The 26,972-nt window shown below is 67.2% G+C and overlaps 1 protein-coding gene across 2 annotated transcripts; it reads left to right on the top strand.

Annotated features, from left to right (window-relative positions):
- Positions 1-436: 436 nt before the first annotated feature.
- JAG2 (jagged canonical Notch ligand 2) lies at positions 437-24,024 on the top strand. Of its 2 annotated transcripts, XM_036264852.1 has the most exons (26): positions 437-547; positions 754-1,104; positions 9,039-9,096; positions 10,345-10,596; positions 10,911-10,971; positions 14,332-14,462; positions 14,543-14,662; positions 14,852-14,965; positions 15,227-15,340; positions 15,479-15,592; positions 15,674-15,720; positions 15,813-15,983; positions 16,750-16,900; positions 16,984-17,136; positions 17,221-17,334; positions 17,551-17,664; positions 17,747-17,860; positions 18,029-18,145; positions 18,591-18,618; positions 18,705-18,790; positions 19,227-19,340; positions 19,445-19,560; positions 20,011-20,259; positions 20,904-21,035; positions 22,502-22,658; positions 22,750-24,024. In XM_036264852.1, exons 1-26 carry the CDS (start codon positions 482-484, stop codon positions 23,223-23,225), a joined length of 3,720 nt encoding a protein of 1,239 aa, XP_036120745.1. In that variant the 5' UTR covers positions 437-481; the 3' UTR covers positions 23,226-24,024. The 2 variants fall into 2 exon arrangements, with proteins under 2 accessions (XP_036120745.1, XP_036120747.1); XM_036264854.1 differs by lacking the exon at positions 15,479-15,592 and having other exon boundaries at positions 482-547.
- Positions 24,025-26,972: the final 2,948 nt, after the last annotated feature.

Below are 26,972 nucleotides of genomic sequence, written 5' to 3'. Positions count from 1 at the left end.
TGGGCGCTGGCGGGAGGCACCCTCAGCTGCCTTTAAAGCCCCGGCGCCCCCGGCCCCCCCAGCCCCACCCCACGTCTGGGCCCCGCCCCCTCATGCATATGCAGGTACGCGGGTGACGAATGGGCGAGCGAGCTGTCAGTCTCGTCCCGAACTTGTTGGCTGCGGGCGCCGGGAGCGCGGGCGCTCAGAGCCGAGGCCGGGACCCGCCGCCGTTGCCGCCGCCGCCGCCGCCGCCACCGCCGGGAGGGAGCCAGGCCGGGTGGGAGCGCAGCCGCCTGCGAGCCCGAGCCTGCCGCTCCTGCGCGCTCGCTGCCGCCCGGGCCCGCGCGGCGCCGCCTCGACCCCGCCCGCCGCCGCCGCCGCCGCCGCCGCCACCGCCGCTGCCGGCGCTCGGAGGGCGCGCGGGCGCTGGGAGGCCGAGCCGGGCCGGGCCGGACGCGCAGGGGCGGCGGCGGCGGCGGCGCGCGGGGTCGGGGCGGCGATGCGGGAGCGGGGCGCGGGGCGCCTGCCCCGGCGGCTGCTGATGTTGCTGGCTCTCTGCGTGCAGGTGAGCGGGGGGGCGCGGACTGGGCGCACCGGCCCGTCTCTCGGGGCCGGGCGGCACCGCCTGTGGGCGCCGCCGTTCAGAAGCCCTCGGGGCTGCGCGCCGCGGCCGGGGCTCGGCGGAGGCTCGGCGGGCGGGTGGGGGCGGGGCGCCCGGCTCGCCGACCCCGGCCCGCACCTCCCGGCGCTCTCCCTCTGCCTTATTTTTAGGCGGCACGGCCCTTGGGCTATTTCGAGCTGCGGCTGAGCGCGCTGCGGAACGCGAACGGGGAGCTGCTGAACGGCGCCTGCTGTGACGGCGACGGCCGGACGACGCGCGCGGGGGGCTGCGGCCACGACGAGTGCGACACGTACGTGCGCGTGTGCCTCAAGGAGTACCAGGCCAAGGTGACGCCCACGGGGCCCTGCAACTACGGCCACGGTGCCACGCCCGTGCTGGGAGGCAACTCCTTCTACCTGCCGCCGGCGGGCGCCACGGGGGACCGGGCGCGGGTGCGGGCCCGGACTGGCGGCGACCAGGACCCGGGCCTCGTCGTCATCCCCTTCCAGTTCGCCTGGCCGGTACGTGCGCCCCCACCCTGGGCCTCAGCCCTCCCGTTTCTCGGTGGCCGGGTCCCCGCCCCGCCCGCGAACCCTCCCGCGAATCCTCCCGCACCTGCGGCCCGGGCCCTGCGTGCGGCCGCGCGCACCCAGACGGGGCGGGCCCTGCAGGGGGCGCCGCGCGGTGGGCGGACCCGGGCGCGTGCTCCGTGGGGCCAGGTCTGAGCTCCACCACGAGGGCGCGCGAGGGTCGCGGCGGGGGTGGGGTGGCTTAGGCCCGCGTGCTCGGCAGCCCGCGGCGTGTGCTTGCGCCTCTCTGCGCGTGTCTGTCTGGGTGGGGAAGCGATGCAAGGCGCCCTGGGCCCCTGCAGGCTGCGGAGGCATGTGCGCCGCGCGTGCTGGGGCTGGTATGGGGCAGGCCCCAGCGGAGCCGCCCTGGGCCCGAAGCCAGCCTGCGCTCGCCCTGCTGTTTCCTGGATGCCCGGGGATGGGGTGGGGATGGGGGGGCGGGGGCTGGGCTGAGGAGGGCTTAATTCATGAATGTTGCCTGCAGCTCCTGCTGCTGGCCCAGCCCCCCCCCTCTCTCCCGCTTTACCCCAGGGGAAGAAACGAGGGCCCTGATGCCCTGAATCTGTGATACTGTCTGTTGGTGGGCTTTTTATTTTATTCTTTTTGGGAAGGGGCTTGAGGTTTGGGCAATCAGGCTGTAGCCCTGGGCATGCTGGGAGGCATGTGGGCTGCCCCAGACCATGGGGCATGAGGGCTAGGGCAGGTGGGCAGGGGGCTGTCCCAGTGAGCCTTGGCGGTCAGGCCAAGGCCTCCAGGCGCCTGATGTGGTTGGGCACCCCAGGGTCTCTGTGCTGTAGTCCTGAAACTGGGTGGTGCAGGGATGCAAAGGACTCCCAGGCAGGACCCCAGTGTGCAGGGTCAGGAGCAGCTGGGTGGGCCTGGGAGTGGGGAGTCACTGGAGCAGGATGCCAGGCTGTGGTCGAGGGTCCCACACCTCTGACTGAGAACTTCCAGCTGGCCGGAGGCAACAGGGACATGTCCACCTGGTGCCCGGTTGAGAGAGACTGGGAGTTGAGGCTAGGCCAGCCAAAGTTGGGCCAGGAGGCCCTACCCTTCAGGAGTCCTGTGCTGTCACTTTCTCCTAAGCTTGGGTCAGGTGGCCTCACCCACTGCCTCATCCTCATACCTTCCTGATCACCCACCTGATAGGGAGGCTCGCCCTGTCCTCCTCTGGCCGCAGCCCTGCCCCTTTGAGCCTGGCTGGCTTCTGGAGTCTCCCTTGACCCCGGGGCCTCTGAGGGAATGTGTCCCTGAGATGGAGAAGGCAGGGGCAGGCCTGGGAGGGCCTGGGGCAGTTCCGATAAGCCCGCCCCTCGCCCCCACAGTGGTGCAGCAGGCAGGTCTGAGCAGGGCCGCAGCCTGTCATCTGCACTTGGGCCCCAGCCAGGGCGGCTTCGAATCGCTACCTGAGGATGTGTTTTCTGCTCAAGTTGGCAGCCGTAGCGTGGGGGCAGGGAGGCCTTGGAGGAATGTGGCGGGCCAACACGTGTCCCTCGTGGCTTTCGGGCCCACTGGCCAGCCAGGCGTGGGACGGGATGGGGCAGGCTCTCACCTCCCCGGGAGCCCTGGATTCTGGGCGCTGGGTCTCAGGCAGCTCTTTCTGTCTTCCTGCTCACAGTGGGTTCCCTCAGACGTCCCCGAAGGGGCCAGGTGGCCCAGCACCAGGTGGGGGCCAGGGTCACGGGGTAGCGCAAGGGGGCAGCTTCTGTCTCCCCCTCCTGGTGGCAGTGTGGCTGCTGTGCCAGCGTGGAGCGGTGTGGTGATGCCAGCGCCCTGGTATTTCCGCTCGGTGGCAGCCACTCTGTGGCCACGCTCCCTCTGCTCCGTGCAAGTCCCACTCTGTCCTGTGAGTTGGGGCATGTTTGGAACCCGGGGCACCCCCTGGGGTGCTTCGCCATGACTGGAGAAAGAGGAAACTGCCTGGGCTCCTGGGGACCGAGAAGTGACTGGGCGCAGCCTCGGGGGCTTTAGTTGGGAGGGTGGTGGGCCCCCTTCCAGGGCCGGCTTAGACTCGGGCTCCCTGGGGTAGGAACATGCGAAGGGCCCTGAGGGAGCTGGAGGTGGAACTTGGGCCCCCAAGGAGGAGTCCAGGGAGCCACCCCCAGGGCCCTAGAGGCAGAACAGGGAGCTGGTCTGGGTTCTGCCAGTACCCCGGCTGGTCGGGTGGCCAGACTGCCTGCTGTCCCCGCCTGGTTCAGGTTGGTGTCAGGCTCCGCCTTCTAGAGAAGGCCTGGTCAGGGCCTTGGATGTGGGGCAGTAAAGGTAGCCTGGATGTGGGAACTGCCCCTGCCCTTCTGACCCCACCCCACAGGTGCCCCCTTCCTCTTCACTGGCCTCCCAGGGGTTCAGTGACACCCTTTGCCCCAGAGCCTGGCCTGTGGCCGGCAGGGTGGAAGTTGTATGCGCACAGGCTTCTCTGGTCTGGCAGGTGGCCGGTGGAGGGTTAGGAGGGGCCTACTGGTGGCGGGCTCAGAGGAGCTGGCTGGTGGAGGCGCAGTGTGGCAGCCAGGGCCCTGCCCTGAGTGAGGGGACAAGGGGGGCTGCCTGCTGCCCAGCTGGGGCTGCGCCTTCCTAGCGGCGTACAGCTGTGTGTGGTCGCTTGTGGCAGGCAAAACGAGTTGTGGGGACAACCGGGGTGGGCATGGGTCCTCTCGTGTGATACAGGTGGGCCTGGAGCTGACCCCATTTCTGACAGCACAGCCAACCTGAGATCCTGGGCCACAGCAGCTTCTGGGGCCCGGCTGTGCCCCTTGGAAATGGTGCGCAGGGCTCCAGGCAGCCCCCAGCCTTGCCCCCGGCCTGCCTAGGCTCCTCCTCCTCCCACTGGCTGCCTGGCAGAAGGCCGGAGCCCTTCAGGGACTGGTGTGCTCAGGGGTGCGTGTGTTGGGGGTGTGGGTTTTGGCCTGTCAGAGTCATGTGTCCCAAGGGGGGGCTGGTGGGATGTAGGCACAGTGCCCCACTGCACCCAGTTAGCACAGGGACTTGGTAGCTGCACGAGCCCCCGCGGTGGGCCAGGCTGAGGTCTGTGCCTGCGGCACCTGTGCTGCCCTTGGTGAGAGCATCACCTTCCCTGTGGTCCCTGATCCCCCAGGGACCTGGGGCTAGTGGAGCCCTGGCCCCCTCCCCAGCCCACCGCACTCCCCTCCTGGGGCCTGCGTGCACCCTGGGCCCCGCTTCCTTTCTACACCTTCCCAGCAGAAGTCCTGCTTGGGTGGGGCTTGGCAGTGGGGCTGCTGTGAGGGCTGGGCTTGGAGATGGGCCGGGGGCTTTGCTCCTGGTCCTTGAGGGTTGGAGAGCCAGGCTGCAGCCGACAGGGAGGCGGTCCCTGCAGTGTTTGAGGCAGGGCTTTGTGGAAGGTATTGTGGCTCTCAGGGGCCGTCTTGGGCTCTGGGTGTCTGGATGGGGGGCAGGTTGGGCCAATGACAAGGTTTTCGAGGGAGCCAGGCTGGAGCCTGAGTGGAAGGTAGTGGTGGGGAGATGACCATCTTTAATCCCCAGGTCCAAGCCAGGGTCTTCATCCCCAGACTTCAGGTAGTTAAGTCTCCATCTCTCAGACCCCAGGTGAGCCAGGGCTCCCATCCCCTGATTCCAGGTGAGCTGGGTCCCCATCTCTCAGATTCCAGGTGAGCTGGGTCCCCATCTCTAAGATTCAAGGTGAGCAGGGTCCCCATCTCTCAGATTCAAGGTGAGCAGGGTCCCCATCTCTCAGATTCAAGGTGAGCAGGGTCCCCATCCCCTGATCCCAGGTGAGCCAGGTCTCCATCCCCAGATCCCAGATGAGCTGGGTCCCCATCTCTCAGATGTCAGGTGAGCCGGGACTCCTATCCCCAAGATCCCAGGTGAGCTGGTTCCCCATCTCTCAGATAAGTAGGGTCTCCATCCCTTGATCCCAAGTAAGCCAGGATCCCTATCTCAGATCCTAGGTGAGCTGGGTCTCCATCCCTGAAACCCAGGTGACCTGGGATCACCATTCTCAAGGTCCCAGGTGAGCAGTGTTTCCCTTCCGCTGATCCCAGGTGAGCTAAGGCCCCTATCTCCCAAGATTCCAGGTGAGCCAGGTCTCCATCCTCCGATCCCAAATGAGCAGGGTTCCCCACCTCTCAGACTCCATGTGAGCCAGGGTCCCCATCTGTAAGATCCTAGGTGAACTGGGTCCCCATTCCCAAACCCCAGGTAAGCTGGGGTTTCTGTCTCCTGATCCCAGGTGAGCTAAGGTCCCCATCTCCAAGATCGTAGGTGAGCCAGGTCTCCATCCTCAGATCCCAGATGAGCAGAGTCCCCATCTCTCAGATCCCAGGTGCGCTGGGTCCCCATTCCCAAACCCCAGGTGAGCCGGCGTGACCGGGATCAGCCCAGGCTAGGCTTTGCGGCGTTCTCACAAGGTCCATCTGACCAGGTGCCGGGAGACCCCGGGCGGCTGGCCCTCTTCACAGCAAGGGACCTGAGGGTGGGGTGGGTGGGGTGCTCCCTGGCAAGGCCCCAGCCGGCCTCTGGTGTGGAGTGTGGGTGGCTGTTTTTGTGTGGGATGGGCCTGTTGGTCCATCCCTCCTGCCATCTCCCTGGGGCCTACCACCTTGCCGGGAGTCCCCCCCCCCCCCCCCCGGGTGACAATGGCGGCAGAGGCCCAGGCCGCTCCGAAGCTCGGGTTTCAGGAAATGTATCTGTGCCTAGAGCTGCTGGCACCACAGACACCAAGCTCCGCGCTGTGGGGGGCCGGATGGCTGATGCAGGAGGGTGCCGGAGAGAAGCCAGCTGGAGCCGGGGATCTGGGCTGAGGGTTGTGCTGGGCCTGGCAGGGGCTGCGTGGGCCTGTGAGGTGCCCTGAGCTGTGGGGTGGTGCACCAGGCTTTGGGGTGGCCTGAGCCCAGGAATGGGGTACCTCTGGTCCCGTGTCCATGTCCATGTCTCTGGGCCGCTGCCCTGTCACCCTGTCTGAGGGTCAGATGAAGGGTTGGACCGGGCTTCGGGGTCAGGGTCGGGGAGGAGGCGGCGGCGGTGGCGGATGGGTGGGCTGGGGTCTGCCGGGCAGCACGGGTGGGTCCGGGCAGGAAGAGCTGCAGCCAGGCCTTCAGGGCCTCCCAAGGCCTGGAGGCAGGACCAGGGTTCCTCTGCCCGCTTGCCAGGAAACCTGCCCCACCCCAGCGGTCCCTGGGAGACAGGGTCCTTCCGAGGCCCCGCCCAGACCCATGGACCCTCCTGCTCCGCAGGGCTGTGGGGTTGACAGCACTGTCTACCTGTGGCCCAGGTGGCATGAGCACAGGGGTGACAGGTTGCCATGTGCAGAGGGGAAACTGAGGCCTGGAGGCCGGCCCAGGGGAGGAGAGGGGCTGGGGCCCAGCGCGGAGGGAGGCTCAGGTTCTCTCTGGACGACTTCCTGCCACGCAGGTGTAGGGAGCCCAGCTGGCGGGCGGTGGGGCCCTCGCAGGCAGGCGGGCGGGCGGGCGCACGTCCCTGCGGGAGCAGGTAACCCGAGCCCTGGGCTCCCAGAAGGTGGCGGTAACCCTACCTGAGCGGGCGGCATGGGGTTTCCTGGGAGCCCGGAGGAGCTCCCTGCTTGCCAGTGCCCAGGTTCAGGGAGACAGCCAGCCACGCCGTGCTGTCCTGACCCGGTGGGTGACCGGCGGTAGTGGTCACAGGCCCACCTGGCCCAGCTCCTTTCTGCCTCTGCCTGCCCGGCCGTCACAGGCCTTACTCAGAGCCCCTCACCACCAGCGGCTGCCACTCCCTTTGCTCAGCATTGGTGCCAGAGTTGCTTCCGGCCTTCACAGTCCCACCGCTACTTCTGTCCAGTCCCCGCTGTCAGCCCTGGGGCCCTGCTGTGTAGTCCTGGGCAGGCAGCTCTGTCCCTCATGCTGCAGCCTCCATCCCGGGGAACCCTCTGTGAGCCTTGACACCCCTTAGAGCAGCATCTCTGCTCCCCGCCCTAGAGCCGCTGGCTCAGCCAGCCCCCAGGGCAGAGGTGTGGTCCCAGTGCAGAGCCACATTCTGAGGCTGAATGAGGGAAGGAAGGAAGGAAGGGAGGGAGGGAGGAAGGGAAGGAGGAATGAGTGAATGAATGAACAAAGAAACAAGTGAACGAGAAAATGAGGGAGTGAGGGAGTGAACCAGGGGGTGAGAGTGGATGAGTGGAGGAAGGAACCAGGGAAGGAGGTGGGGCTGCAGCTGTCCCCAGGACTGGATGGTGGGGGGGGGGCAGCCTGAGAGTGGCACCCATGCCGGGAGGGCGCTGTGGTTGTAAAGCGTGGGGGGCAGGTGAGCATGCTGGGAGGAGGGCAGGAGCTGTGGGGAGCCCTAAGAGGGCTGCATGTGGGGGAGATGCAGGCAGAGCCTGGGGTCTGTGGGCTCCTGTGGATGGGGTGTGCAGGCAGCCCTCGGAGGAGATGGATAGGCTGGGCTCCGGCCTGCTGGCGGGGTGGGGGTGGGGGTAATGGGTTTAAGGGAGACTCTAGAGCTGAGAGACTCTAGCAACTGCCCATGGCGGGCAGTGAGGGTTCTGGAGGATAGAGGAAGGCTCCCCAACCTCAGCCCATGCTCCTGAGTGAGCGCAGGCCCCAGGGCACGAGGTCCTGAGGACCCTCTGGGTCGCTGGCATCAGGCCCTGGTGGCAACTGGGCTCAGGGCAGGAGCAGTGAATGAGGGGAGGGAGGCCAGGGGGGCACCTGTCTGGTGGGGGCAGAGAGGGTCCCCGAGGGCCAGCTCCGGGCATCCAGAAGCAGTGGGTGTGGTTGTCTGTGGCAGCGCCCATAGCAGGGAGTGGGCAGCCGGCGTGGCAGTGGGGTTTGCCCGGGGAGGACAGGCAAGCTTGGGTCTGGCTGTCACCAGGAGGCTGTCGGGGGTGTGGGAACAGCCCGGGTGGGGGCCCTTGGCAGGGAAGCCTCGTGGTTCCCTGGCACAGCCAGACCCAGACCGCAGGGGCTGGAAGATGGGGCTGCCGAGGACGGGGAGGAGCCTGGCCTCTGCACTGCAGGGTCCCCTAGGTGGCCTTCCAGTGGGCCCCCAGCCTGGGCGGAGCCAGGGTCCCGTGGAGGGGTGGTCAACATTCATGACTTGGTGAAGGAGGGGCTGAGCGGTACCACGGGGAACCACGGAGGGTCCCGGGCGGGGAGGCCATGCCTGGCCCCTGGAGGCTCGTGCCTGTGAGCAGCAAGGGCTGCCTGCTGGCTCTGGTCACCCTGGGCTTGCTCACCCCACCATTTAGCCTGTGGCTTGGGGACGGTGACAACGGCTGAGGCTGCATCAGGGGTCCCTGGGCCTCAGTTTCCCTACTTGTGCAGCCAGGGCCCCTTGCTACCCCTTCTCGCAGTCTCGGGGTGAGGCAGGTTTGTGGGTTGTGTGCTCTTCGTTGTGTACCTGCCATGTCCTGGGGGGCAGTTCCAGAGCTGGGGCCTGTCAGGACCCTGGGGTGTGCGCTCCACCCTGGCGTCCCTGCGTGCCTGGCAGAGGGGCCCCTGGAGGGCCAGGGGCGTCGTCCCTCTCAGTGGGCTTGCCGCAGGGCCTCGCGTTCCTCCTGAGCGGTGCTCACCCTCAGCACCCTGTGGTCTCGGCCCTGGGGCCCCTGTTTCTGGTCGGTCCAGCCTACTGCTCTGTCTTCCTGCAGGCCTGGGTCGCTCCGTCTCCCCAGGGGTGGGCCATTGGCCAAAGGAGCCTGGGTCCTGAGCCCCCAGCGCCTGGCTGACCTGGGGGCAGCCTCCCTCCTGCAAGCCGTCGTCTGGGGGTCTGCTGAGATGTGGCCAGAGGCTGGTGCCCTGAGCCGAGGGGTGGGGGAGGGCACAGCAAGGGCGTTGGGAAGGGGTCCTCGCTGGGCAGGGAGCCCCGACAGACCCAGAGGGCAGGGCGGGGCTCAGGGCAGTGGGCCCCGGGTCCCTGACGCCCCCCTGTGTCTGCAGCGCTCCTTCACCCTCATCGTGGAGGCCTGGGACTGGGACAACCACACCACCCCTGACGGTGAGTGAGCCTGGCCGGGCGGCCCTGGCAGTGCACCGCCTGCAGCCCTCCCCCGCCCCAGGGGGCTGTCCTCTCTCAGCTGCAGACAAGCATGTGGCCAGGTCCCTTGTCTGCTGGCTGGGGACAGAGGCCCGAATGCCAGGAAAGCTGCTCCCACTCTGAGGGTTTTGCATACTGTGTCGCTCTTCACCCTGGCTGCCAGGAAGCTCTGCCCTGTTTGTGGTTTGCAGAGCTGTGTGCACACTGTCCTCCTCTCCCATCTCGGCTCTGTCCGTGTTTTCCGTGTTTTGGGGGCCGTGTCACTGGTATGGTGGAGTGGGGCACCCCCCAGGTGGTTCTCTCTAGCTCCATGGTCCTCTCTCTGCCTGTCTGTCCTGGAACATGGGGCTTGGTGGCCCGCTCCCCGAGACCCCCTGCTGGCTGGGTGGCTGTGCCTGAGCTCCGCGGGGCCCAGGGGCAGGAGGGCAGAGAGGCTCTCGTGGGCCAAGGGACACAGCTCAGGCGCTGGCCATACGTGCGGAGGCCTGAAGCCCGTGAGCCCGATGTGCTTAGAGAGCACGGGCCTGTGTGGCGGAGGGACAGTGATGAGGTCAGCAAGGCCAGGGTCAGGTCATGGAGGCTTTGAGCTCTGGGTCCCACAGGGGCGATGCTGGGGGCACCGGGTGGGATGGGCCGCCCAGGGCTGGGCGTTCCTGGGAGGAGGTGCCCTGGGACTGGTGGGTGGGCATTTCAACCACGATGGGCTGGGTGGGACTTGGCCCTCTGGGAGAGGCGGGTGGGGACAGCGGAGGGACCGTGGGGTGTGTGGGGTTCCAAAGTATAGGGAGCGGTTTCATGGCCCCCGTGTGCCCGCAGCTGCCAGTGTGAACCTCCTCCCCCACGTGCTAACGTGGTCTGAGGCGAGGCCCAGCCGTCAGGTTGCTGGGTCAGAGAGAGGCGTGCGTTCGGGTGGGCAGCAGCCATGTGCCTGCTGTGGGACCGAGCCCAGAGCCATGCGGGGGTCACCTGCCCAGTGGGCACTGAGTAGGACCGGGCCATCAGCGGAGGGGCACCCCACTTTCCTGGCCCCATGTTCATCGGGAGTGTAGGGGGGCCTGTCTGGGCCCTGAGCTGCTGGCCACGGCCTGGCTTGTGTCCCTGTGGTCCGGGCTGTGCTCCCCGCTGGGCCCGGGTTGGTTTCCTGGGCCAGTGCTGCCTCCCCATGGAACAGGGTGGCCGCGGCCCGACTGACTCTGCTGCCCCCCCAAGAGGAGCTGCTGATCGAGCGGGTGTCGCACGCGGGCATGATCAACCCCGAGGACCGCTGGAAGAGCCTGCACTTCAGCGGCCACGTGGCGCACCTGGAGCTGCAGATCCGCGTGCGCTGCGCCGAGAACTACTACAGCCCCACCTGCAACAAGTTCTGCCGGCCCCGCAACGACTTCTTCGGCCACAACACCTGCGACCAGTACGGCAACAAGGCCTGCATGGACGGCTGGATGGGCAAGGAGTGCAAGGAAGGTGCGGGCACCGGGCCGGCGGGGGCTGATGGCAAGGGGTGCGAGGAAGGTGCGGGCACCGGGCCGGCGGGGGCTGATGGCAAGGGGTGCGAGGAAGGAGCGGGCACTGGGCCGGCGGGGGCTGATGGCAAGGGGTGCGAGGAAGGAGCGGGCCCCGGGCCAGCGGGGGCTGATGGCAAGGGGTGCGAGGAAGGAGCGGGCGTGGGCACAGGGCTGGTGGGGCTGCTGAGAGCAGCGGAAGGCTGGCGGGCCGGGTGGGCGGCCCGGCGTGGTGGCCGGCGTGGCGGCTGCAGCAGGGCTGTCCTTCTGTTGCAGCGGTGTGCAAACAGGGCTGCAACCTGCTCCACGGGGGATGCGCCGTGCCGGGGGAGTGCAGGTGAGTGCAGCCCTGGCCCTGCTTTGCCCTCTGCTCCAGCTGCTCACACACACTGCTGCCCGCTGAGCGCGGGGGGGCTGTGCTGGATGTCGGGGACGCGGGCCCTGTTCCTGGGCAGCTCATCACCCGTGAGGGGAGACGCCTGTCCTCGGGGCCCAGGGTGTGCGGCAGCCCCGCAAGGATGGTGTGGCGGGTGGGGGAGGGTGGCCAGGCCATTTCACGTGACGTGGTCAGGATGGTCACTTCCCATGGCGCAGGCTGGAGACTGAGAGCCGCCCGAGGATGGGTGTCCTCAGCTCAGGAGAGACGGGCAGGGAGAGGCCAGCAAGCATGGGGCGGGACCCAGCAGGGAAGAGGGCCCACTGTGGGCCTAGAGCTGGGCCAGGCGGGTGGACGGACACGCAGCTGCTGTGGGCAAGCCAGGTGGGGAGGCTGCTGCCGGGCTGGGGTGCAGGGGGTGGCCCTGCAGGAGGTGGAGGGGTAGGCGGGTCCTGCAGACAGTCTGGAGTGGCTTTGATGTAGGGGTGAGAGGAAGAGTCAGGGGTCAAGGAGGACCCCAAGCCCTCCAGCCTGAACGTTGGAGCTGCTGTGAACAAGAGGCCAGGGAGGAGCAGGCAGTGCCTGCCCGGCCTCAGTCACATCTCCAAAGCAGGGGTTTAGGGGACAGGCCTGGCCCCGGACACACAGGGCACCTGTGGCGTACGGGTGGTGTCAGAGCCTTGGACAGAGGGGGCAGGGGACCATCTGGGCCCCTCCGGGGGCAGGCGGGTTGCTGGCAGGCTGAGCTGGGAGAGCAGGAGTCCTGCAGCCAGTGCAGACGGTCCCCATGGGGTGGCGATGGTGGAAGAGACCCCAGTGGGCGGGTGGGGGTGGGGGGAGCGGTGGGTGGGCAGCTTATAGGACAGAGAGCGGCTCAAGGGGCCCGAGAGCAGCATGTTGGAGCAGGGCATTCTTCAGTGCGCTGGCAGGGGTGGGCGCTGGGGTGCTGCAGGATGGCCTGGGAGATGGCCTGGGGCCCAGGTGATGCTCTCTGCCCTGGGGAGGGGCTGCGGGTTGGCAGAGATGAGCAGGTGGGGGCAGGGTCCCCATCCCAGCACCTCCCTGGGGCGGTGGGTTGGCTTCCATATGCATTTTTCAGACAAGGACAGTAAGCACAGAGATGTTAAGTCACTTCCCCAGGGTCACACAGGAGTGCGTTTGGGCAGGAGGGCCAGGTTTGGGAGCCAGGAAAGGGCGGGGGGGACCCCCTTTGCTTGTTATGTGGTGGCTGTGGCCCCAGGGAAGGGCAGGGGCCAGGACTTCACCCACCTAACCCCTCACCCTGCTAGATGGCAGACAAGTCCAGTGGGCCTCCAGGTGTGGGGACCCAGCAGGGGCGAGGGCCCAGTGGGACCTGGCCCAGGTGGGTCCCTGTCCTGGGTGGGAGAGGGGGTGTGAGGCTGTCTGTCCAGGAGGAGGCCTGAGTCCTCTGGGCTGCAGGGCCAGGTGCTCGGCCAGGGCGTGAGCACCACGGGCTGGGTCTCAGCCTGCAGCCCTGGCTCGGCCTCCAGCCCACAGCAGTGCACAGCCTTGATGCCCACGTGGTGGCCCTGGGTCAGCCCGTGACTGGGGCTGAGTGGGAGGAAGGTGGGAGTTGGTCTCTGCCACCGGCCCCCCACTGCACAGGAAGCTGAGGGCGGGGCTCCTGGAGACTGGCCTGCAGGGCCCTGGGTTGGGGGTAGGTGAGCCCCACCAGCCCTCAGCCTGTGGGTGAGGCCCAGCTGCTGCGGTGGCCCTGGGCTCAGGTTTCAGTGCAGGACACCCCCCCACCGGATGCTGCGGAGATGGCCCTGCCTTCCTGCCGCCTCCTCCCCTGGCTCCTGCAGCCCTCCGCCAGGGAAGCTGGGGCGGTGGTGGCCTCTGGGGGCTCCCCCACCAGGGCTGACCGTACGCCCTCAGACCCGCCCACGCCTGGTCTCCCCCGTCACCTGGAGGGTTCCGGTGGGGGTGCGCGGCCCAAATCCACAGGGACCCCTGGTTGTCCAAGGTCTGGATGGTGGAGCCCCTCACACAGCCTCTGCTTCCCCATCCTTGTGCCCAGTGGGCAGGCCGGTGTCTCCTCTGGATGGCTTGGGGCTTGGGGGCAGCCCAGGAAGGGCCGTGGCTCCTTCCTTGTACAAAAATAAATTCACATGGCGGTGCCGGCTTGGAAGTGACAGGGCCTGGATGTCACTCCCTTCCCACAGGGCCTTTGAGTTTTAGAAAGGGGCCCCTGGGGGCTCTGTTCAGGGCGGGGAAGACCTCAGGGCATCTGCCGCAGGACCCTGGGCTCGGCGCCTGACCGCAGCTTCCGAGTCAGACTGAGCCCTGGGCCCATGGCGGGGCAGCCACGGTCTGGACGAGGCCGTGCAGATGGCCTGGGTTCCTTTTCCGCCCCGGCTGCCTGCCCTCCTCCTGTAAGGCTTCCCGGAGGGGCCCCGCCACTGTGGCTCAGCAGCTGAGCGTTGACCCTGCACCAAGAGGTCGCCGGTTCGATTCCCAGTCAGGGCACATGCCCAGGTTGTGGGCCTGATCCCCAGTGGGGGCATGCAGGAGGTGGCCAGTCGATGTTCTCTCTCATCAATACTTCTCTCTCTCCCTATTTCTCCCTTCCTCTCTCTCTAAAATCAATAAAGAAAAATAAAAGTTGAAAAAAGAAAAGAAGACTTCCTAGAGGGGGTGCTGGCCACATATGGGCAGGGCCAGGCCTCGGGGTCACGGCCACGGAGCCAAGAGGTCGCTCCAGGCCGTTTGCCAGGGAGCCACTGGCTCGTCCTGAGTCAGGCGCTGCCCTGAGTCTGGCCCCTGGCATGGCCGGGGGGCCCTGATGGCCCCCCCTGTGAGAGGTGTCCCGGATGGGGCTCTGTTGGCGCAGAGAAGTGACTGCCCTTGAGTTTCAGGTGAGGTCGCGAGCTGGGCCCCAAATCACAGAGCTGGGCCGGGCCAGGAGCCTCTGCGGCCGGCCTGCTCAGACCTGTGCCTCGAGGCCTGGGAGCACCCGGGGTGTCTGAGCTGGCTCTTTCCTGGGGTCCCAGCCGGGCTTCCCTTCCCCGGCGCCTGCTCCTGGGGCCCCGCTCAGGGTAAGTCCCAGAATAGCTCAGGCAGGAGTGACTGGACAGCTGCCCTCCCTGTCCTGGGCCAGGGCTGGGAAGGCCTGTGACCGGGGGCAGCTGGCCGGTGGTAACCCCCACCTGGCCCCGGTTGTTCCAGTTCAGAGGCCCAGGGTGCCAGCCCTGGCGGTGGCCCTTGTGACCACCTGCGTCCCGACGCCACCCTGGTAGCAGCCTTGGCTCCTGGGGCCCACCCCCACCCACGGGCGCTGTGCCCCTTGGACTTCCCCAGGTGCAGCTACGGCTGGCAGGGGCGGTTCTGCGACGAGTGCGTCCCGTACCCCGGCTGCGTGCACGGCAGCTGCGTGGAGCCCTGGCAGTGCAACTGTGAGACCAACTGGGGCGGCCTGCTCTGCAACAAAGGTAGCGGCGGCCGGGCCTCAGGGGGCGGGGGCCGGAGGGGCGGGGGCGACCTGCTCCTGAGCACCCACCCTTGCCCCCAGACCTGAACTACTGTGGCAGCCATCACCCCTGCGCCAACGGGGGCACGTGCATCAATGCCGAGCCCGACCAGTACCACTGCGTCTGCCCTGCCGGCTACTCGGGCAAGAATTGTGAGCAGGGTGAGTCGGGGTGGCCTCGCCCGGCACGGAGTGGTTCTCAGGAGCCCGGCGGGGCCCCATCTCCCTGGCGGCTTTGTGCCCTGGGCGCTCCCTTACCCCCGCTGGGGGGCCTTGGGGACTCCCGGGAGCACTCTGGAAAGGTGGGGTCCTGGGCCTTCGCACCCACTGCGCCTCTGGTTCCCAATGCAGCGGAGCATGCCTGTGCCTCCAGCCCGTGTGCCAACGGGGGCTCGTGCCACGAGGTACCCTCTGGCTTCGAGTGCCACTGCCCCTCTGGCTGGAGTGGACCCACCTGTGCGCTGGGTGAGTGCCCGCTTGAGTGTGTTGGGGGGCTCCAGCCCAGCCTCTGAGGGGTCTGGAGGGTGGGGGTGGGGTGGCACTCTGGGGAGGAGGCCGCAGTTGTCAAGCCCACACACGTGGCTGTGGACATAGTGGCCAGGGGAGGCATGGCAGGAAGACCCAGGTTCGTGGCCCCTCCTCCCTACAGACTCCCTCCCCAAGGGGTCCCCCTGGCCTGCCTTCCTATCTGCCCACGTACCATGCCCCCCCTCTGTTCCTCCGCAGACATCGACGAGTGTGCCTCCAACCCCTGTGCAGCCGGGGGCACCTGCGTGGACCAGGTGGACGGCTTCGAGTGCATCTGCCCTGAGCAGTGGGTGGGGGTCACCTGCCGGCTGGGTAAGGCCCCGGGGCACACGGGTGCATGGAGTCTGGCTGTGCATTGGCTGCTGCTGCTGCTGGTGGTGCTGCGGCTGCGGGCGCCAGGTGCGGGGCGGGGGCCCTGGGCCCCATGGCGCCCTCTTGTCTCGTCCACAGACGCCAATGAGTGTGAAGGGAAGCCGTGCCTTAATGCTTTTTCTTGCAAAAACCTGATTGGTGGCTATTACTGTGATTGCATCCCGGGCTGGAAGGGCCTCAACTGTCACATCAGTCAGTATGGGTGGCAGGCGCAGGTGGGCGGGGCGGGGGCAGCTCCGGGACCCTGCCCGTGACCCCCTTTCTGTCCCGCAGACATCAACGACTGCCGAGGGCAGTGCCAGCACGGTGGCGTCTGCAAGGTAAGGGCGGCGGCCACCCTGCCCCTGCGCCGGGGTGGGGCGCTGTGGGGCGGGGCCTGCGGGCCTCGGCTCACCTCGCCCTGCCCATCCAGGACCTGGTGAACGGCTACCAGTGTGTGTGCCCACGCGGCTTCGGGGGCCGGCACTGTGAGCTGCAGCTGGACGAGTGCGCCAGCAGCCCCTGCCGCGGCGGCTTCTGCGAGGACCTGGTGGGCGGCTTCCGCTGCCACTGCCCCCGGGGCTTCTCGGGGCCGCTCTGCGAGGTGAGTGCGGGCGACGCCCTGCCCTTCTCGCCCCAAGCTTGCCCTCGTCCTTGTGACCCGAGGGGCTGCAGGGCAGTGACCTGTAGCGTGTCCTGGGCTCAGTCCTAGACTAAGACCCAGGCCCCAAGTTCCCTTGCCTGGCTGGGCAGAGGGAGGGGGAAGGGCAAAGGTCCCAGCTTGTCATGCCAGCCCCGGTGCTGCCTGGAGGCTGAGAGGCTGGGGTGGAGCATGTAGGCAGCCTGAGAGGGGGGCCCGAGGTGGGGTGGGGTGCCTGAGCGTGAGGGCCGCGTGTGCCGCGTGGGTCCTGCAGAGGGTGGGTGGTGCCCTCTGGGGTGGCTCATGCCCCCCTCCCTCTGACCTGTCCCGCCTCGGCCTCGCAGGAGAGGAGGGTTCCTGGAGCCCTGGGTAGAGATTCCGCCTGGGGCCGGGGAGCCTGCGGCGCTGCGTCTGGGGAGGGCCCGCGGGCTGGGCTGGAGGCCTGGTGTGAAGGGGTCAGGAGCCGCCTTCCCGCCAGCAGGAGGCTGCAGGCCGGATGCTGCCCGGAGGCAGAGGAAGCTGCGCAGCGAGGTGGCGGGAGGGCCGTGGCCTCCAGGTGTTTCCGTCCAGCGGAGTGGCCTGGACAGTCGGGTGGGAGGTCCTTCAGGCTCTGGCCGCGGAGGCCCAGGTGTCCAGGGCCTGGCCTCGGGGATCCTTCCAGTGGACACGATGCCCGGCTGGCCTGCCTGCACCACCAGGAGGGGCGGGCCTCACGCTCCCTGTCCGACAGGTGGACATCGACTTCTGTGAGCCAAGTCCCTGCCAGAACGGTGCTCGCTGCTACAACCTGGAGGGCGACTACTACTGCGCGTGCCCTGACGGCGTGGGGGGCAAGAACTGCTCCGTGCCCAGGGAGCCTTGCCCCAGCGGGGCCTGCAGAGGTGGGGCGGGGCCTGCAGCGGAGGGGCGGTGGGGCGGGACCTGCAGGGGGCAGGCAGGCCGGCTGACTTCCCATTTGCTGCAGTGATCGACAGCTGTGAGTTCGAGGCAGGACCCAGAGTGGCCGCTGTGGCCCCCACCAGCGTGTGTGGCCCCCACGGACACTGCGTCAGTCAGCCTGGGGGCAATTTCTCCTGCGTCTGCGACAGCGGCTTCACGGGCACCTACTGCCATGAGAGTGAGTGGCCATGGCCCAGGGGGACGGCCCGGGGGCCCGGTGGCGCTGAGCAGCTCGCGACCGGCTGGCTTCTGCCTCCCGCAGACATCGACGACTGCCTGGGCCAGCCCTGCCGGAACGGGGGCACCTGCATCGACGAGGTGGACTCCTTCCGCTGCTTCTGCCCCAGCGGCTGGGAGGGCGAGCTCTGCGACACCAGTGAGTCGGCTGCCAGGCTCCCCGCCGCCCGTCTGCCGCCCCTGGTCGGCGCCACACACCCGGGGCCCCCGCGGGACCTCAGGCCTGGCCCTGGCTCTGCTGTCGGCATCCTTCCCCGCCCCTCTGTCTCTCCTGGCCCAGCTCCAGTGCCTCTGCCCCCCGGAAGCCCTCCCTGAATGCCGGTGACCCCCTGTTGACCGGCGTCCTCGCCCCCAGATCCCAACGACTGCCTTCCTGATCCCTGCCACAGCCGCGGCCACTGCTACGACCTGGTCAACGACTTCTACTGTGCCTGTGACGACGGCTGGAAGGGCAAGACCTGCCACTCACGTGAGTGCCCGCCCGGCCCCTGCCCTGCTGGGCCCCTGCTCCCTGTCGGAGGTTTGCCCGCTGAGCCGCCGTGTGCCCGCAGGCGAGTTCCAGTGTGACGCGTACACCTGCAGCAACGGCGGCACGTGCTACGACATCGGCGACACCTTCCGCTGCGCCTGTCCCCCCGGCTGGAAGGGCAGCACCTGCAACATTGGTGAGCAGCCCGGTGCCAGGCGCCGGGCACGGGCCCTGCCCCTCAGACGTGCAGGCCTGCCTCCGCTCCTGGCTCACTCTGCCTCGGCTGGTTTGGGGGCACCGGGTGGACGCCCATTCATCCAGGGCCGGATGAACAGGCCCCCTTCCTCTTTCGTGCCCCTCACAGCCAAGAACAACAGCTGCCTGTCCAACCCCTGCATGAACGGGGGCACCTGTGTGGGCAGCGGGGACTCCTTCTCCTGCATCTGCCGAGACGGCTGGGAGGGCCGCACCTGTACACACAGTGAGCTCGGGAGTCGGGCATCGGGGGGAGCACGGGGCGGGCACTGAGGGGGGCTCCCCAGGCCTGCCGCCTCCTGACCCTGCCCATGCATGTGCCCATTGCACCTGTCCACCAGAACACAGTTGTACCCCAGGACTGCTGGCTGCCCCTGACCCCTGGCTCCCAACTCTGCAGCCTCATCCCCTCCCTCGTGTCCTGGTCTTCACTGACCTCCTGCCAACTGTGCACCTGCAGCCAGGCCCCTGCCCGTGCTGCCCACTCCAACTAGAGGCCCTTCCAGGAGTGGCCCCTCTGTGGCTGCCCAGGGCCCCCTTCTGCAGCCACCCCGCCCTGACCCCAGCCTTCCGGCATGATCGTGGTGGGCTGACGTGTCTGGGCAGCCACGCCTGGTGCAGGGGTTCCGGGTGGTGGGTGCGTGCTGACCCCCCTTTTCTCTCCCACGCAGACACCAACGATTGCAACCCTCTGCCTTGGTGAGTGGCAGCCCCGGGGGCCAGTGGGCCGGGGTCCTTGCCCTGCCCCGGGGCCCCTTTGATGCCTACCTGCCCTCTCCCCGCAGCTACAACGGCGGCGTCTGCGTCGATGGCGTCAACTGGTTCCGATGCGAGTGTGCGCCCGGCTTCGCGGGTCCCGACTGCCGCATCAGTGAGGCGCTGGGCTGGGGGGCGGGGCTGGGGCCCAGGTGTCTACAGTCGTGGGCCGTGGGAGTCCACATACCCTGAAGGGCAGAGTGGACACTGCCACCACCTACCTCGCTTCAAGCCTCAGTTTCCCCACTTGTCCGTGCCTTGCCAACAGCACCCCTTTGCCCACCCCTGCCCGTGTCGGGGCTGCTGATGTAGGTCATAGACGACAGTTGGGTTGAGGTGTGTGTCCCCAGAGGCTGTGCCCACAGTGCCCCAGAGAGGGTACGGCTGGTGCCCACGAGGTGCAGGCCTGGCTCAGGGGCCCCGTGGGCAGCTGGAGGCCCACGCCGCCCGGCACTCCCTCTGACTGGCACGGGCCCCTTCTGCTTTGTGCCGTCTTGGGGGCCTGTGCTGGCCACTGGCCTCTGCCAGCTGAGCCTGGGCGTTCTCTGCAGACATCGACGAGTGCCAGTCCTCACCCTGTGCTTACGGGGCCACCTGCGTGGACGAGATCAACGGCTATCGCTGCAGCTGCCCACCCGGCCGGGCCGGCGCACTGTGCCAGGAGGGTAGGTGGGGGCCACGCTGGGGGGGCCTGTGCTGGGCCAGGGACGAGGACAAGGCCTGGCCTCTGGGCTCAGTGCCCACCACCAACCCCCTGCTGTCCCCACAGTGATTGTGTTCGGGAGGTCCTGCTGGTCACAGGGCGTGCTCTTCCCGCACGGGAGCTCCTGGGGGGAGGACTGCAACAGCTGCCGGTGCCTGGACGGCCGCCGGGACTGCAGCAAGGTGCCCGCGGCCCCGCCCGCCGCCCCTGACCAGCCCGGCCCTGCCCTGCCCGGGCCTGACTTCCTGGTGCCCGGGGCCCATCTCTTGTCCACGACCCTCAGGCTCCCCCTGTGAGACCTGGGAGCTGCCGCCGGGGGCTGAGGGAGGGTGACCCGGTTCACTGATCGCTGCTGGACGTCTCGGAAGGAGGGCCCACTGGCACAGCCTCTGTCCTCCTTGTGCAGTTGGGGAAGCTAAGTCTCACCCTGCTCAGGCTCCAGAAGCCCCAGGCCTCAGTGCTGCCCGGTCCTCCTCCTCAGGGCTGTCCCTGCTCTGGTCGGGGTCGTTCCGGTGCTAGGTTCAGCCTAGGAACCCTGGGTGGTGGGGTGGGCAGGGCCCCGGGGCTTGATGACCTGACCCTGTCTGTCTCCCCACGGTGTCTGCGGGTCTTGTCCGTGTGCGCCTGGCCAGGTGTGGTGTGGGCAGAAGCCTTGCCTGCTGAGTAGCCGGCCCGACGCCCTGAGTGCCCAGTGCCCGCTGGGTCAGCAGTGCAGGGAAAAGGCCCCCGGACAGTGCCTGCAGCCGCCCTGCGCGGCCTGGGGGGAGTGTGGCCCCGAGGAGCCCCTGCTGCCCAGCACCCCCTGCCTGCCGCGCTCCGGCCACCTGGACAACAACTGTGCGCGCCTCACGCTGCGCTTCAACCGCGACCAGGTGCCCCAGGTGAGCCATCCTGGCAGGTGCGCGCCCCGAGAGTCAGCAAGGCCCGGACACTCCTGTCCTCGGCGTGGCCGCTCATGCAGGGACTGTGCCCAGCTGCCCTCCACACTGGCTGTGGCTCGGCTGCTGTGTCGGGGGCTGTGGTTGCTACATGGCCGCTCAGGGAGCCTGGCCATGTGGGGTCAGGTGACGGGAGGGGGCTGCTGAGCCCCGTGTTCTCCCTGGGGGCGGCAGGGAATGTCCGGAGGATGGGCCCGGCCAGGGTGCCTGTGGGTCCAGTTGTCCCAGGGGCCTGGACTCAAGGTGGCCGTGGGCCTTCCAGGGGAGGCTGGGGCCCGCCGGCAGCTGGGCAGGCAGTTCTGTGGCTGAGCGCTGGGCGCCCACTGGGGGGCGGGGGTGGGGCTCTGAGTGGGCGAGGCCCCGCCCCCTCAGGTCTGGGGCCTGTGGTCCTTCCTCCAGGAGGCAGACCGGACTCTGGTGGTGGTCTGTCCTGGATGGGAGCACAGGTCTGGCGTGGGAAGGCAGCTCCCACTGGTCCCCGTGACCCCGCTCTGTGTCCCCACTGCCCCTAGACGGGTGTGGGGCGTGTCCGGCCACGTGCCTTCAGTGGCAGCTGGGCCGCTCACGTCCTGCCCGTCTGTGCCCAGGGTACCACGGTGGGCGCCATCTGCTCAGGGATCCGGGCCCTGCCGGCCACAAGAGCCGTGGCCCGGGACCGCCTGCTCGTGCTGCTCTGCGACCGGCCGTCCTCGGGGGCCAGCGCTGTGGAGGTGGCCGTGGTGAGTGCCGGGTGGCAGGGTGGCCGCCCTCTCCGGGTCCTGCTCTGCGTGTGCTCCCCAGGTACTTGGGGAGACGGCGACCCTGACTCGGGAGTCTCCCCGCTGTCACTGTGTGGGGTGGAGCTGAGGGTGCCCTCTCCCGTGGCTGGTGGAGCCCGCGAGGCCTGGGGGAGGGTGTTGGTGGGCCAGGATGGGAGTCGGGGACAGTTCAGTGGGACAGTGCCAGAGGTCGGGCCGGCACGGGGCCAGCACCGGGCAGGAAAGGGACTGGAGGGGCGGGGGAGGCCTGTGGCCCAGGCAGATGGTAGTCAGCAATCAGTGGCATCAGCTTCTCAAGGAACAAGGGTGTGGGGGTCACTGGTCAGGAGCAGCTGGTGGAGGCCCACGTGGCGTGGAGGCAGGGTGGACAGAGGTGCCAGGGGCTGTGGGAGCTGGGTCAGCAGGACGTGCGGCCGGGCAGGTTGGTTGGAGAGTTCCAAGGCAGCGAAGGCAGGGCGGTGACTGGGCCCCTGCACTTGGATGGTCCCCTTGTATCTGGTGTCTGAAGTTGTAGAGGAGGGGACTATGGCCCAGCATTCCTGGAGTGCCGGGGGCCCAGTGGCAGCAGCAGTCGGGGTACAGGGGCAGCACCTCGAGGGGGAAGGAGAGTGCCGGGGGCCCAGTGTGGGCAGCTGAGGGGTGTGGTTGGAGGATCCCTCTGGGGCAGGGACCGGGGAGTGAGGGGGCCCCTGGGGATGTGGACTGAGGGTCGGGGCCATGGGGGGGGGGGCAGTTCTCATCTGGGACCTTGACTGGGGACTGCGGCTGAGCCTGAGGGTGGGTTGTGGCTGGGGGTCCGGTTCTAGCAGATGGGCAGGCGGGGTCGGTGGTGAAGCCCTGCCCCCAGCCTCGTCCTCACTGGCCGCCTGCTCTGCCTGGGCCGTGACCCCCAGTGTGAGCTGCGGGAGGGGTGCCCCTGGGCTCAGGCTGTCTCTGGGGTGTGTTTCAGGTCTGGGCACCTGCCTGGGCCCTCAGCTGAGCGGAATTCTCGGGCTCTGCTCTGGGCCGGGTGGGTATCTGATGTAAACTAGTATCCACGGGGTGGGGGTGTGGCTGGGGTGTGCAGGGAGAGTGAGGAAGAGGGGAGCGGTGTCTGTAGGTCCGGGCTGGATGCTAGTGTCGGGGTGGCCAGCGCAGCTCCAGTTTGGTGGGCCTGTGGTGCCCCTGGAGCTGCAGGCCGGCCGGGGTCAGTGAAAGGGCGGGTCAGGCCGTACCCACTCTCTGCCTGGTGGAGGGGCCTCCCCTCGAGAAGCCCCGGGGACCCAGGCTCCCATGCCCACCGCCCTTGTCCGGGGCAGCACTGCTCACCGGGCCGCAGAGGCTGGTCGTCTGCAGCTGGCCTGGGGCCTCAGCATGAACTCTGCTGGCTCCGTGGGGGAGGGCCCGGGCGGTGGGGTGGGCCCGGTCAGCACCGTCCTCCGCCTCAGTCCTTCAGCCCTGCGAGGGACCTGCCCGACAGCAGCTTGATCCAGAGCGCTGCTCACGCCATCGTGGCCGCCATCACCCAGCGGGCTAACAGCTCACTGCTGCTGGCTGTCACCGAGGTCAAGGTGGAGACGGTCGTCATGGGCGGCTCCTCCACAGGTGAGAGGGCGGGCAGGTGGGGAGCCGTGGGCGCGTGGGGGGCCGTGGGCGCCGGGCCGGGCGAGCCTGAGCGGGGAACCCGCCGCCCCAGGTGTGCTGCTGCCCGTGCTGTGCGGCGTGTTCAGCGTGCTGTGTCTGGCCTGCGTGGTCATCTGCGTGTGGTGGACCCGCAAGCGGAGGAAAGAGCGAGAGAGGAGCCGGCTGCCGCGGGAGGAGAGCGCCAACAACCAGTGGGCCCCGCTCAACCCCATCCGCAACCCCATCGAGCGGCCGGGCGGCCACAAGGACCTGTTGTTCCAGTGCAAGAACTTCGCCCCACCGCCCCGCAGGGCGGGCGAGGCGCTGCCAGGGCCCGCGGGCCGCGGGAGCAGCGGGGAGGAGGAGGAGGACGAGGAGCTGGGCCGCAGTGAGGAGGACTCCCTGGAGGCGGAGAAGTTCCTCTCGCACAAACTCACCAAAGAGCCCGGGTGCTCGCCTGGGAGGCCGGCCCACTGGGCCTCGGGCCCCAAAGTGGACAACCGTGCGGTCAGGAGCATCAACGAGGCGCACCGAGCTGGCCAGGACTAGGGCCGGCCGCCAGCTGGGCCAGGACGGGACCCCTTGTGGGCGCCATGCCCCCCACCAACTGGGAGGCCGAGGCTGTGTGCATAGTTTCTTTATTTTGTGTAAAAAAACCACCAAAAACCAAAAACAAATGTTTATTTTCTACGTTTCTTTAGCCTTGTATAAATTATTCAGTAATTGTCAGGTGGAAAACAAGGGAGTATTCTTGGATAGTTGCTATTTTTGTAACGTGTCCGTGTGTCGCACCCGCTGTGTGGCAGGAGCGGGTGTCGTGTGTTCACCGAGCTGTTCGTTCCCAGAGGTGGCGCCCTGTTTACAGACTCTTCCCTTTTATTCCTTACTTGGGGTTCCCCATGGCTCCTGGCCAAAGAGCTGGCGGGACCCATGGCCCACGGAGTTGATGGGACCCGTGGCTCTCAGTGTGGCCCATGGCTGTTGATGGGACCACCCGTGGCTGTTGGTGGGACCAGCCGTGGCTGACAGTGTGGCCTGTGGCTGTTGGTGGCACCCGTGGTTGTTGGTGGGGCCCATGGGGGTTGGCGTGGCCTGAGGCTGTGGGCGCCCCTCGCCGGTTCACGGGTCCGTCCCCTCTGCCCGCCGTCCTCGCTCGCTCCTCCCGGGACACACTAGAGATCTTCAACTGTGCTTTCTGAAGTGCCCTTCCGACTGCTCTGTTCTGCCCGGGACGGGGGCAGTATCGAAGCTTGTGACAAGTGCCTTCACACAGACCCCCTCCTCGCGACTGTCAGCGTTGCCGTGGGCACCAGGATGCTGCCGACCTGCTGGCCCCGGCCCCCTTGTGAAAGTGCATTTTTGTAAATATGTACATATTAAAGGAATCACTCTGTATATTTGATTTAATAACTTAAACCTTTTGGCCTCCCTGTTCTTCAGCTGCTGCTGGTTTATCTGTGGAGGCGGCATGGGGCGGGGCCTGCGGTACGGGCAGCGTGTCGGGCCCCGTGGCCGAGGTGCTGTGAGTGTGGGCTGGCCCTGCTGACCCACAGCCACGGCCTCCAACACATTTGTGCCCACGGCCGAGAGGCTTCTCAGAAGCCTTCCTGGGAACGGGAAGGGGGGCGCTTGGCACCCACACCCTGCTAAGAACTAGACAAAGCCTTATTGAGTCACTTAGGCGTGAAGAGCTATCAAGGTTTTAAGGAATTACCAGGTCAGACTGCAGAGAAGGAGGTCCCAAGGCCATAAGCCCCCTCTTGCTGGTTGCAAATTGGACTCGGCTGGGTGGCCTTGGGCTGGCTGTCAGCGGCTGACCAGCAGCGCGTCTGTCTCCCGAGAGGAGCAGGTGGTCGCTAATTCAAGGAACAACGCCAAGAACAGAATCGACGAAAACGAAAGGAACCCTGCAAGCAGCCTGGGCGAGAGCCGTGAGCTGGTCTGTGATTTGCTGGTCACTGAAGGTCACGCAGGACGTCTGTCTGCAAGCCACTTCCGTCATCTTGGGCTCTCCACATGCCGTGCGAGCTGGGGCGCACTCGGCGGGCGCACGCTGCGGGCGCGGTCTCCTGCAGGCTCCCGGCAACACCACTGCGAGTCACCAGGTGGTTCCCTGGCAAGGTGGAGCCAGCGTCCCTGCACACCCCTGGAGACACCCGCCTCCCCCTCCTCCCTCTTCCCCATGCGGTGAGAGCAGTGCCCTCTCCTTCCCCGTGGGGCGCAGCGGCTGACCCCGTGTCCTGGCAGGTGGCCTGCTTCGGGCACTGAGCAAGGGGCTGGGATCAGTGCTTTCCTGGTCAGGGCACTTGCGGTTTTCTTGGTTTGGCCCTGGAGACCTCGCTGCCGGCTCTGCTTGGAGACAGTCCTGACTGCCGAGAAACGGCCCCAGGGAGCAGGGAGGAGATTCGGAGCATGTCCCCAGGGGGGCCAGGCCCATGAAGCCCTGTGGGACCAGCAGGAGGGACACTCAAAGGCAGGGTGGGGGTGGGAGTACCGGCGGAGCCTCCTGCCCCCTGAGGCCTGCGTGTGGTCCCTCTTCCTCGTCTGCACTGCCCTTGGGAGAAGGACGCGTGGCCCAGTGACGTGGCGCCCCAAGTCCTTCATCCTTCCTGCGCCTCTCCAGGATCTGTGGGTGTCTCACCCTTATTCCCCCCAAGGTGGGGCTGCTGAGTCTTCCACCAGGCCCCCCTGGAGCCTGACAGAGGTAACAACAGCCCTCCGGGGCTCAGTAGACAGACTGGGCAGGACCCCCAGCGTCTCCCTGTGAAATAGATGCAGGAGAAGAGGCCACGGAGCTGATCGTCAAAGACACCACAGAATGACTTTCTGGAGCCCAACCAGTTCCACAGTGACTCCAAGGACAGGTGGTCGGTGCTGAGAACCCCCAGTTAATGGCTCGAAGGTCACGGGGAGAGAACTGTGTGGGGTAGACTCGGGGACAACGTAGTGGAAAAGGATAGGGAGGGACAGGTGGGCAGAGCAGTCATCAAAGAGAAAGTGCACTCCTCTTGGAGATACATAAAGACACAGACAGCCCACGTGGGCTGCGCACCCGAGAGGGCGGTGCGCCTGCCGCCTGCCACGGTGAGTCCCGGACACGCTGAGCGACTGGAAAAGAGGAAGCTTTACGAAGAAGACACCGGGAGATGAGCCGAACTTGTACAGGGAGAAAGTGGGCCGTGTGGTGGGCGTGCCCAGGGCTCATGGCCATTTCCGAGACCTTCTGTTCACCTGCCCTGCAGCTGAAATCTGCACCAGTCACCGTGTCACCCTGGGCGAAGCACTGGCTCTGGCTCCCTGAGGCGGCCGTGCAGACGCCTGCTGAGTGTGGCCGGGACGCCGAGCCAGCCCTTGGAGCTGCCGGGCCCACAGTCCAGGTCAGTGTGGGCGTGACCTCTGCTTTGTGTGTGATCACGCTGAGATCAGGGGTGTGTGAGCGCTGAGATTGGGGGTGTGTGAGAGCTGAGATTTGGGGTGTCTGAGTGCTGAGGTTTGTGGTGTGTGAGCGCTGAGATTTGTGGTGTGTGAGCGCTGAGATTTGGGGGTGTGAGTGCTGAGATTTGGGGTGTGTGAGCGCTGAGATTTGGGTGTGTGAATGCTGAGATTTGGGGTGTGTGAGTGCTGAGATTTGGGGGTGTGAGCGCTGAGATTTGGGGGTGTGAGCGCTGAGATTTGGGGGGTTTACACTGAGATTTGGGGGATGTGAATGCTGAGATTTGGGGATGTTTGTTATGCGGCAACCTTCCCCCGCTGACTGACACTCATCCTTGGGCTTTTCGTTGGTATGAGCAGTACTATCTGCGGCTGGGACTGGTTACCCTCAATGCAGCAGCTAAAAACGACCAACCATCATCATCTCAGTTTCTGGGGCTCAGGGATCTGGGAGAGGCTTAACCCATGGCTCTGGGTGGAGTCCCCTGAGGCAGTCAAGACCAGCATCCCTAGCTGTTGCTGCTGGCACACCTGTGCCCAGGTGTTCCTGGGGGGCGGCTCAGTACTGGGGGTGCCGTGTCGAGAGCGGACGGGTCTGAAAGGTCTGGGGTGCTGGCAGGGGCTGTGCTCTGAGGGAGGCCGCTGGAGGGGGCGAGAGTCAGTGGGGCTTCTCTACGAACAACAGCCATGAACAGGCGGTGCCAGCCATGTACGTCCCTCATATCCTTTTGCTAAGAGAGATTTTTCATCTTTACGAGGTTTCATCGGTCCACCTGTCCGTGGTGTAGAAAAGGTTTCCAAGTGTAGAGTCAACTGCGGTTCTTTCTCCGAACAGAGCTTTCCACGTGTGTGGTCAGACCGGCC

The sequence above is a fragment of the Molossus molossus genome, unplaced genomic scaffold, assembly GCF_014108415.1.
Source record: "Molossus molossus isolate mMolMol1 unplaced genomic scaffold, mMolMol1.p scaffold_m16_p_1, whole genome shotgun sequence".
Classification (NCBI taxonomy): Eukaryota; Metazoa; Chordata; class Mammalia; order Chiroptera; family Molossidae; genus Molossus; species Molossus molossus.
The sequence above is the reverse complement of the archived record's forward strand: the minus strand, read 5'-3'. Positions and strand labels throughout refer to the sequence as shown.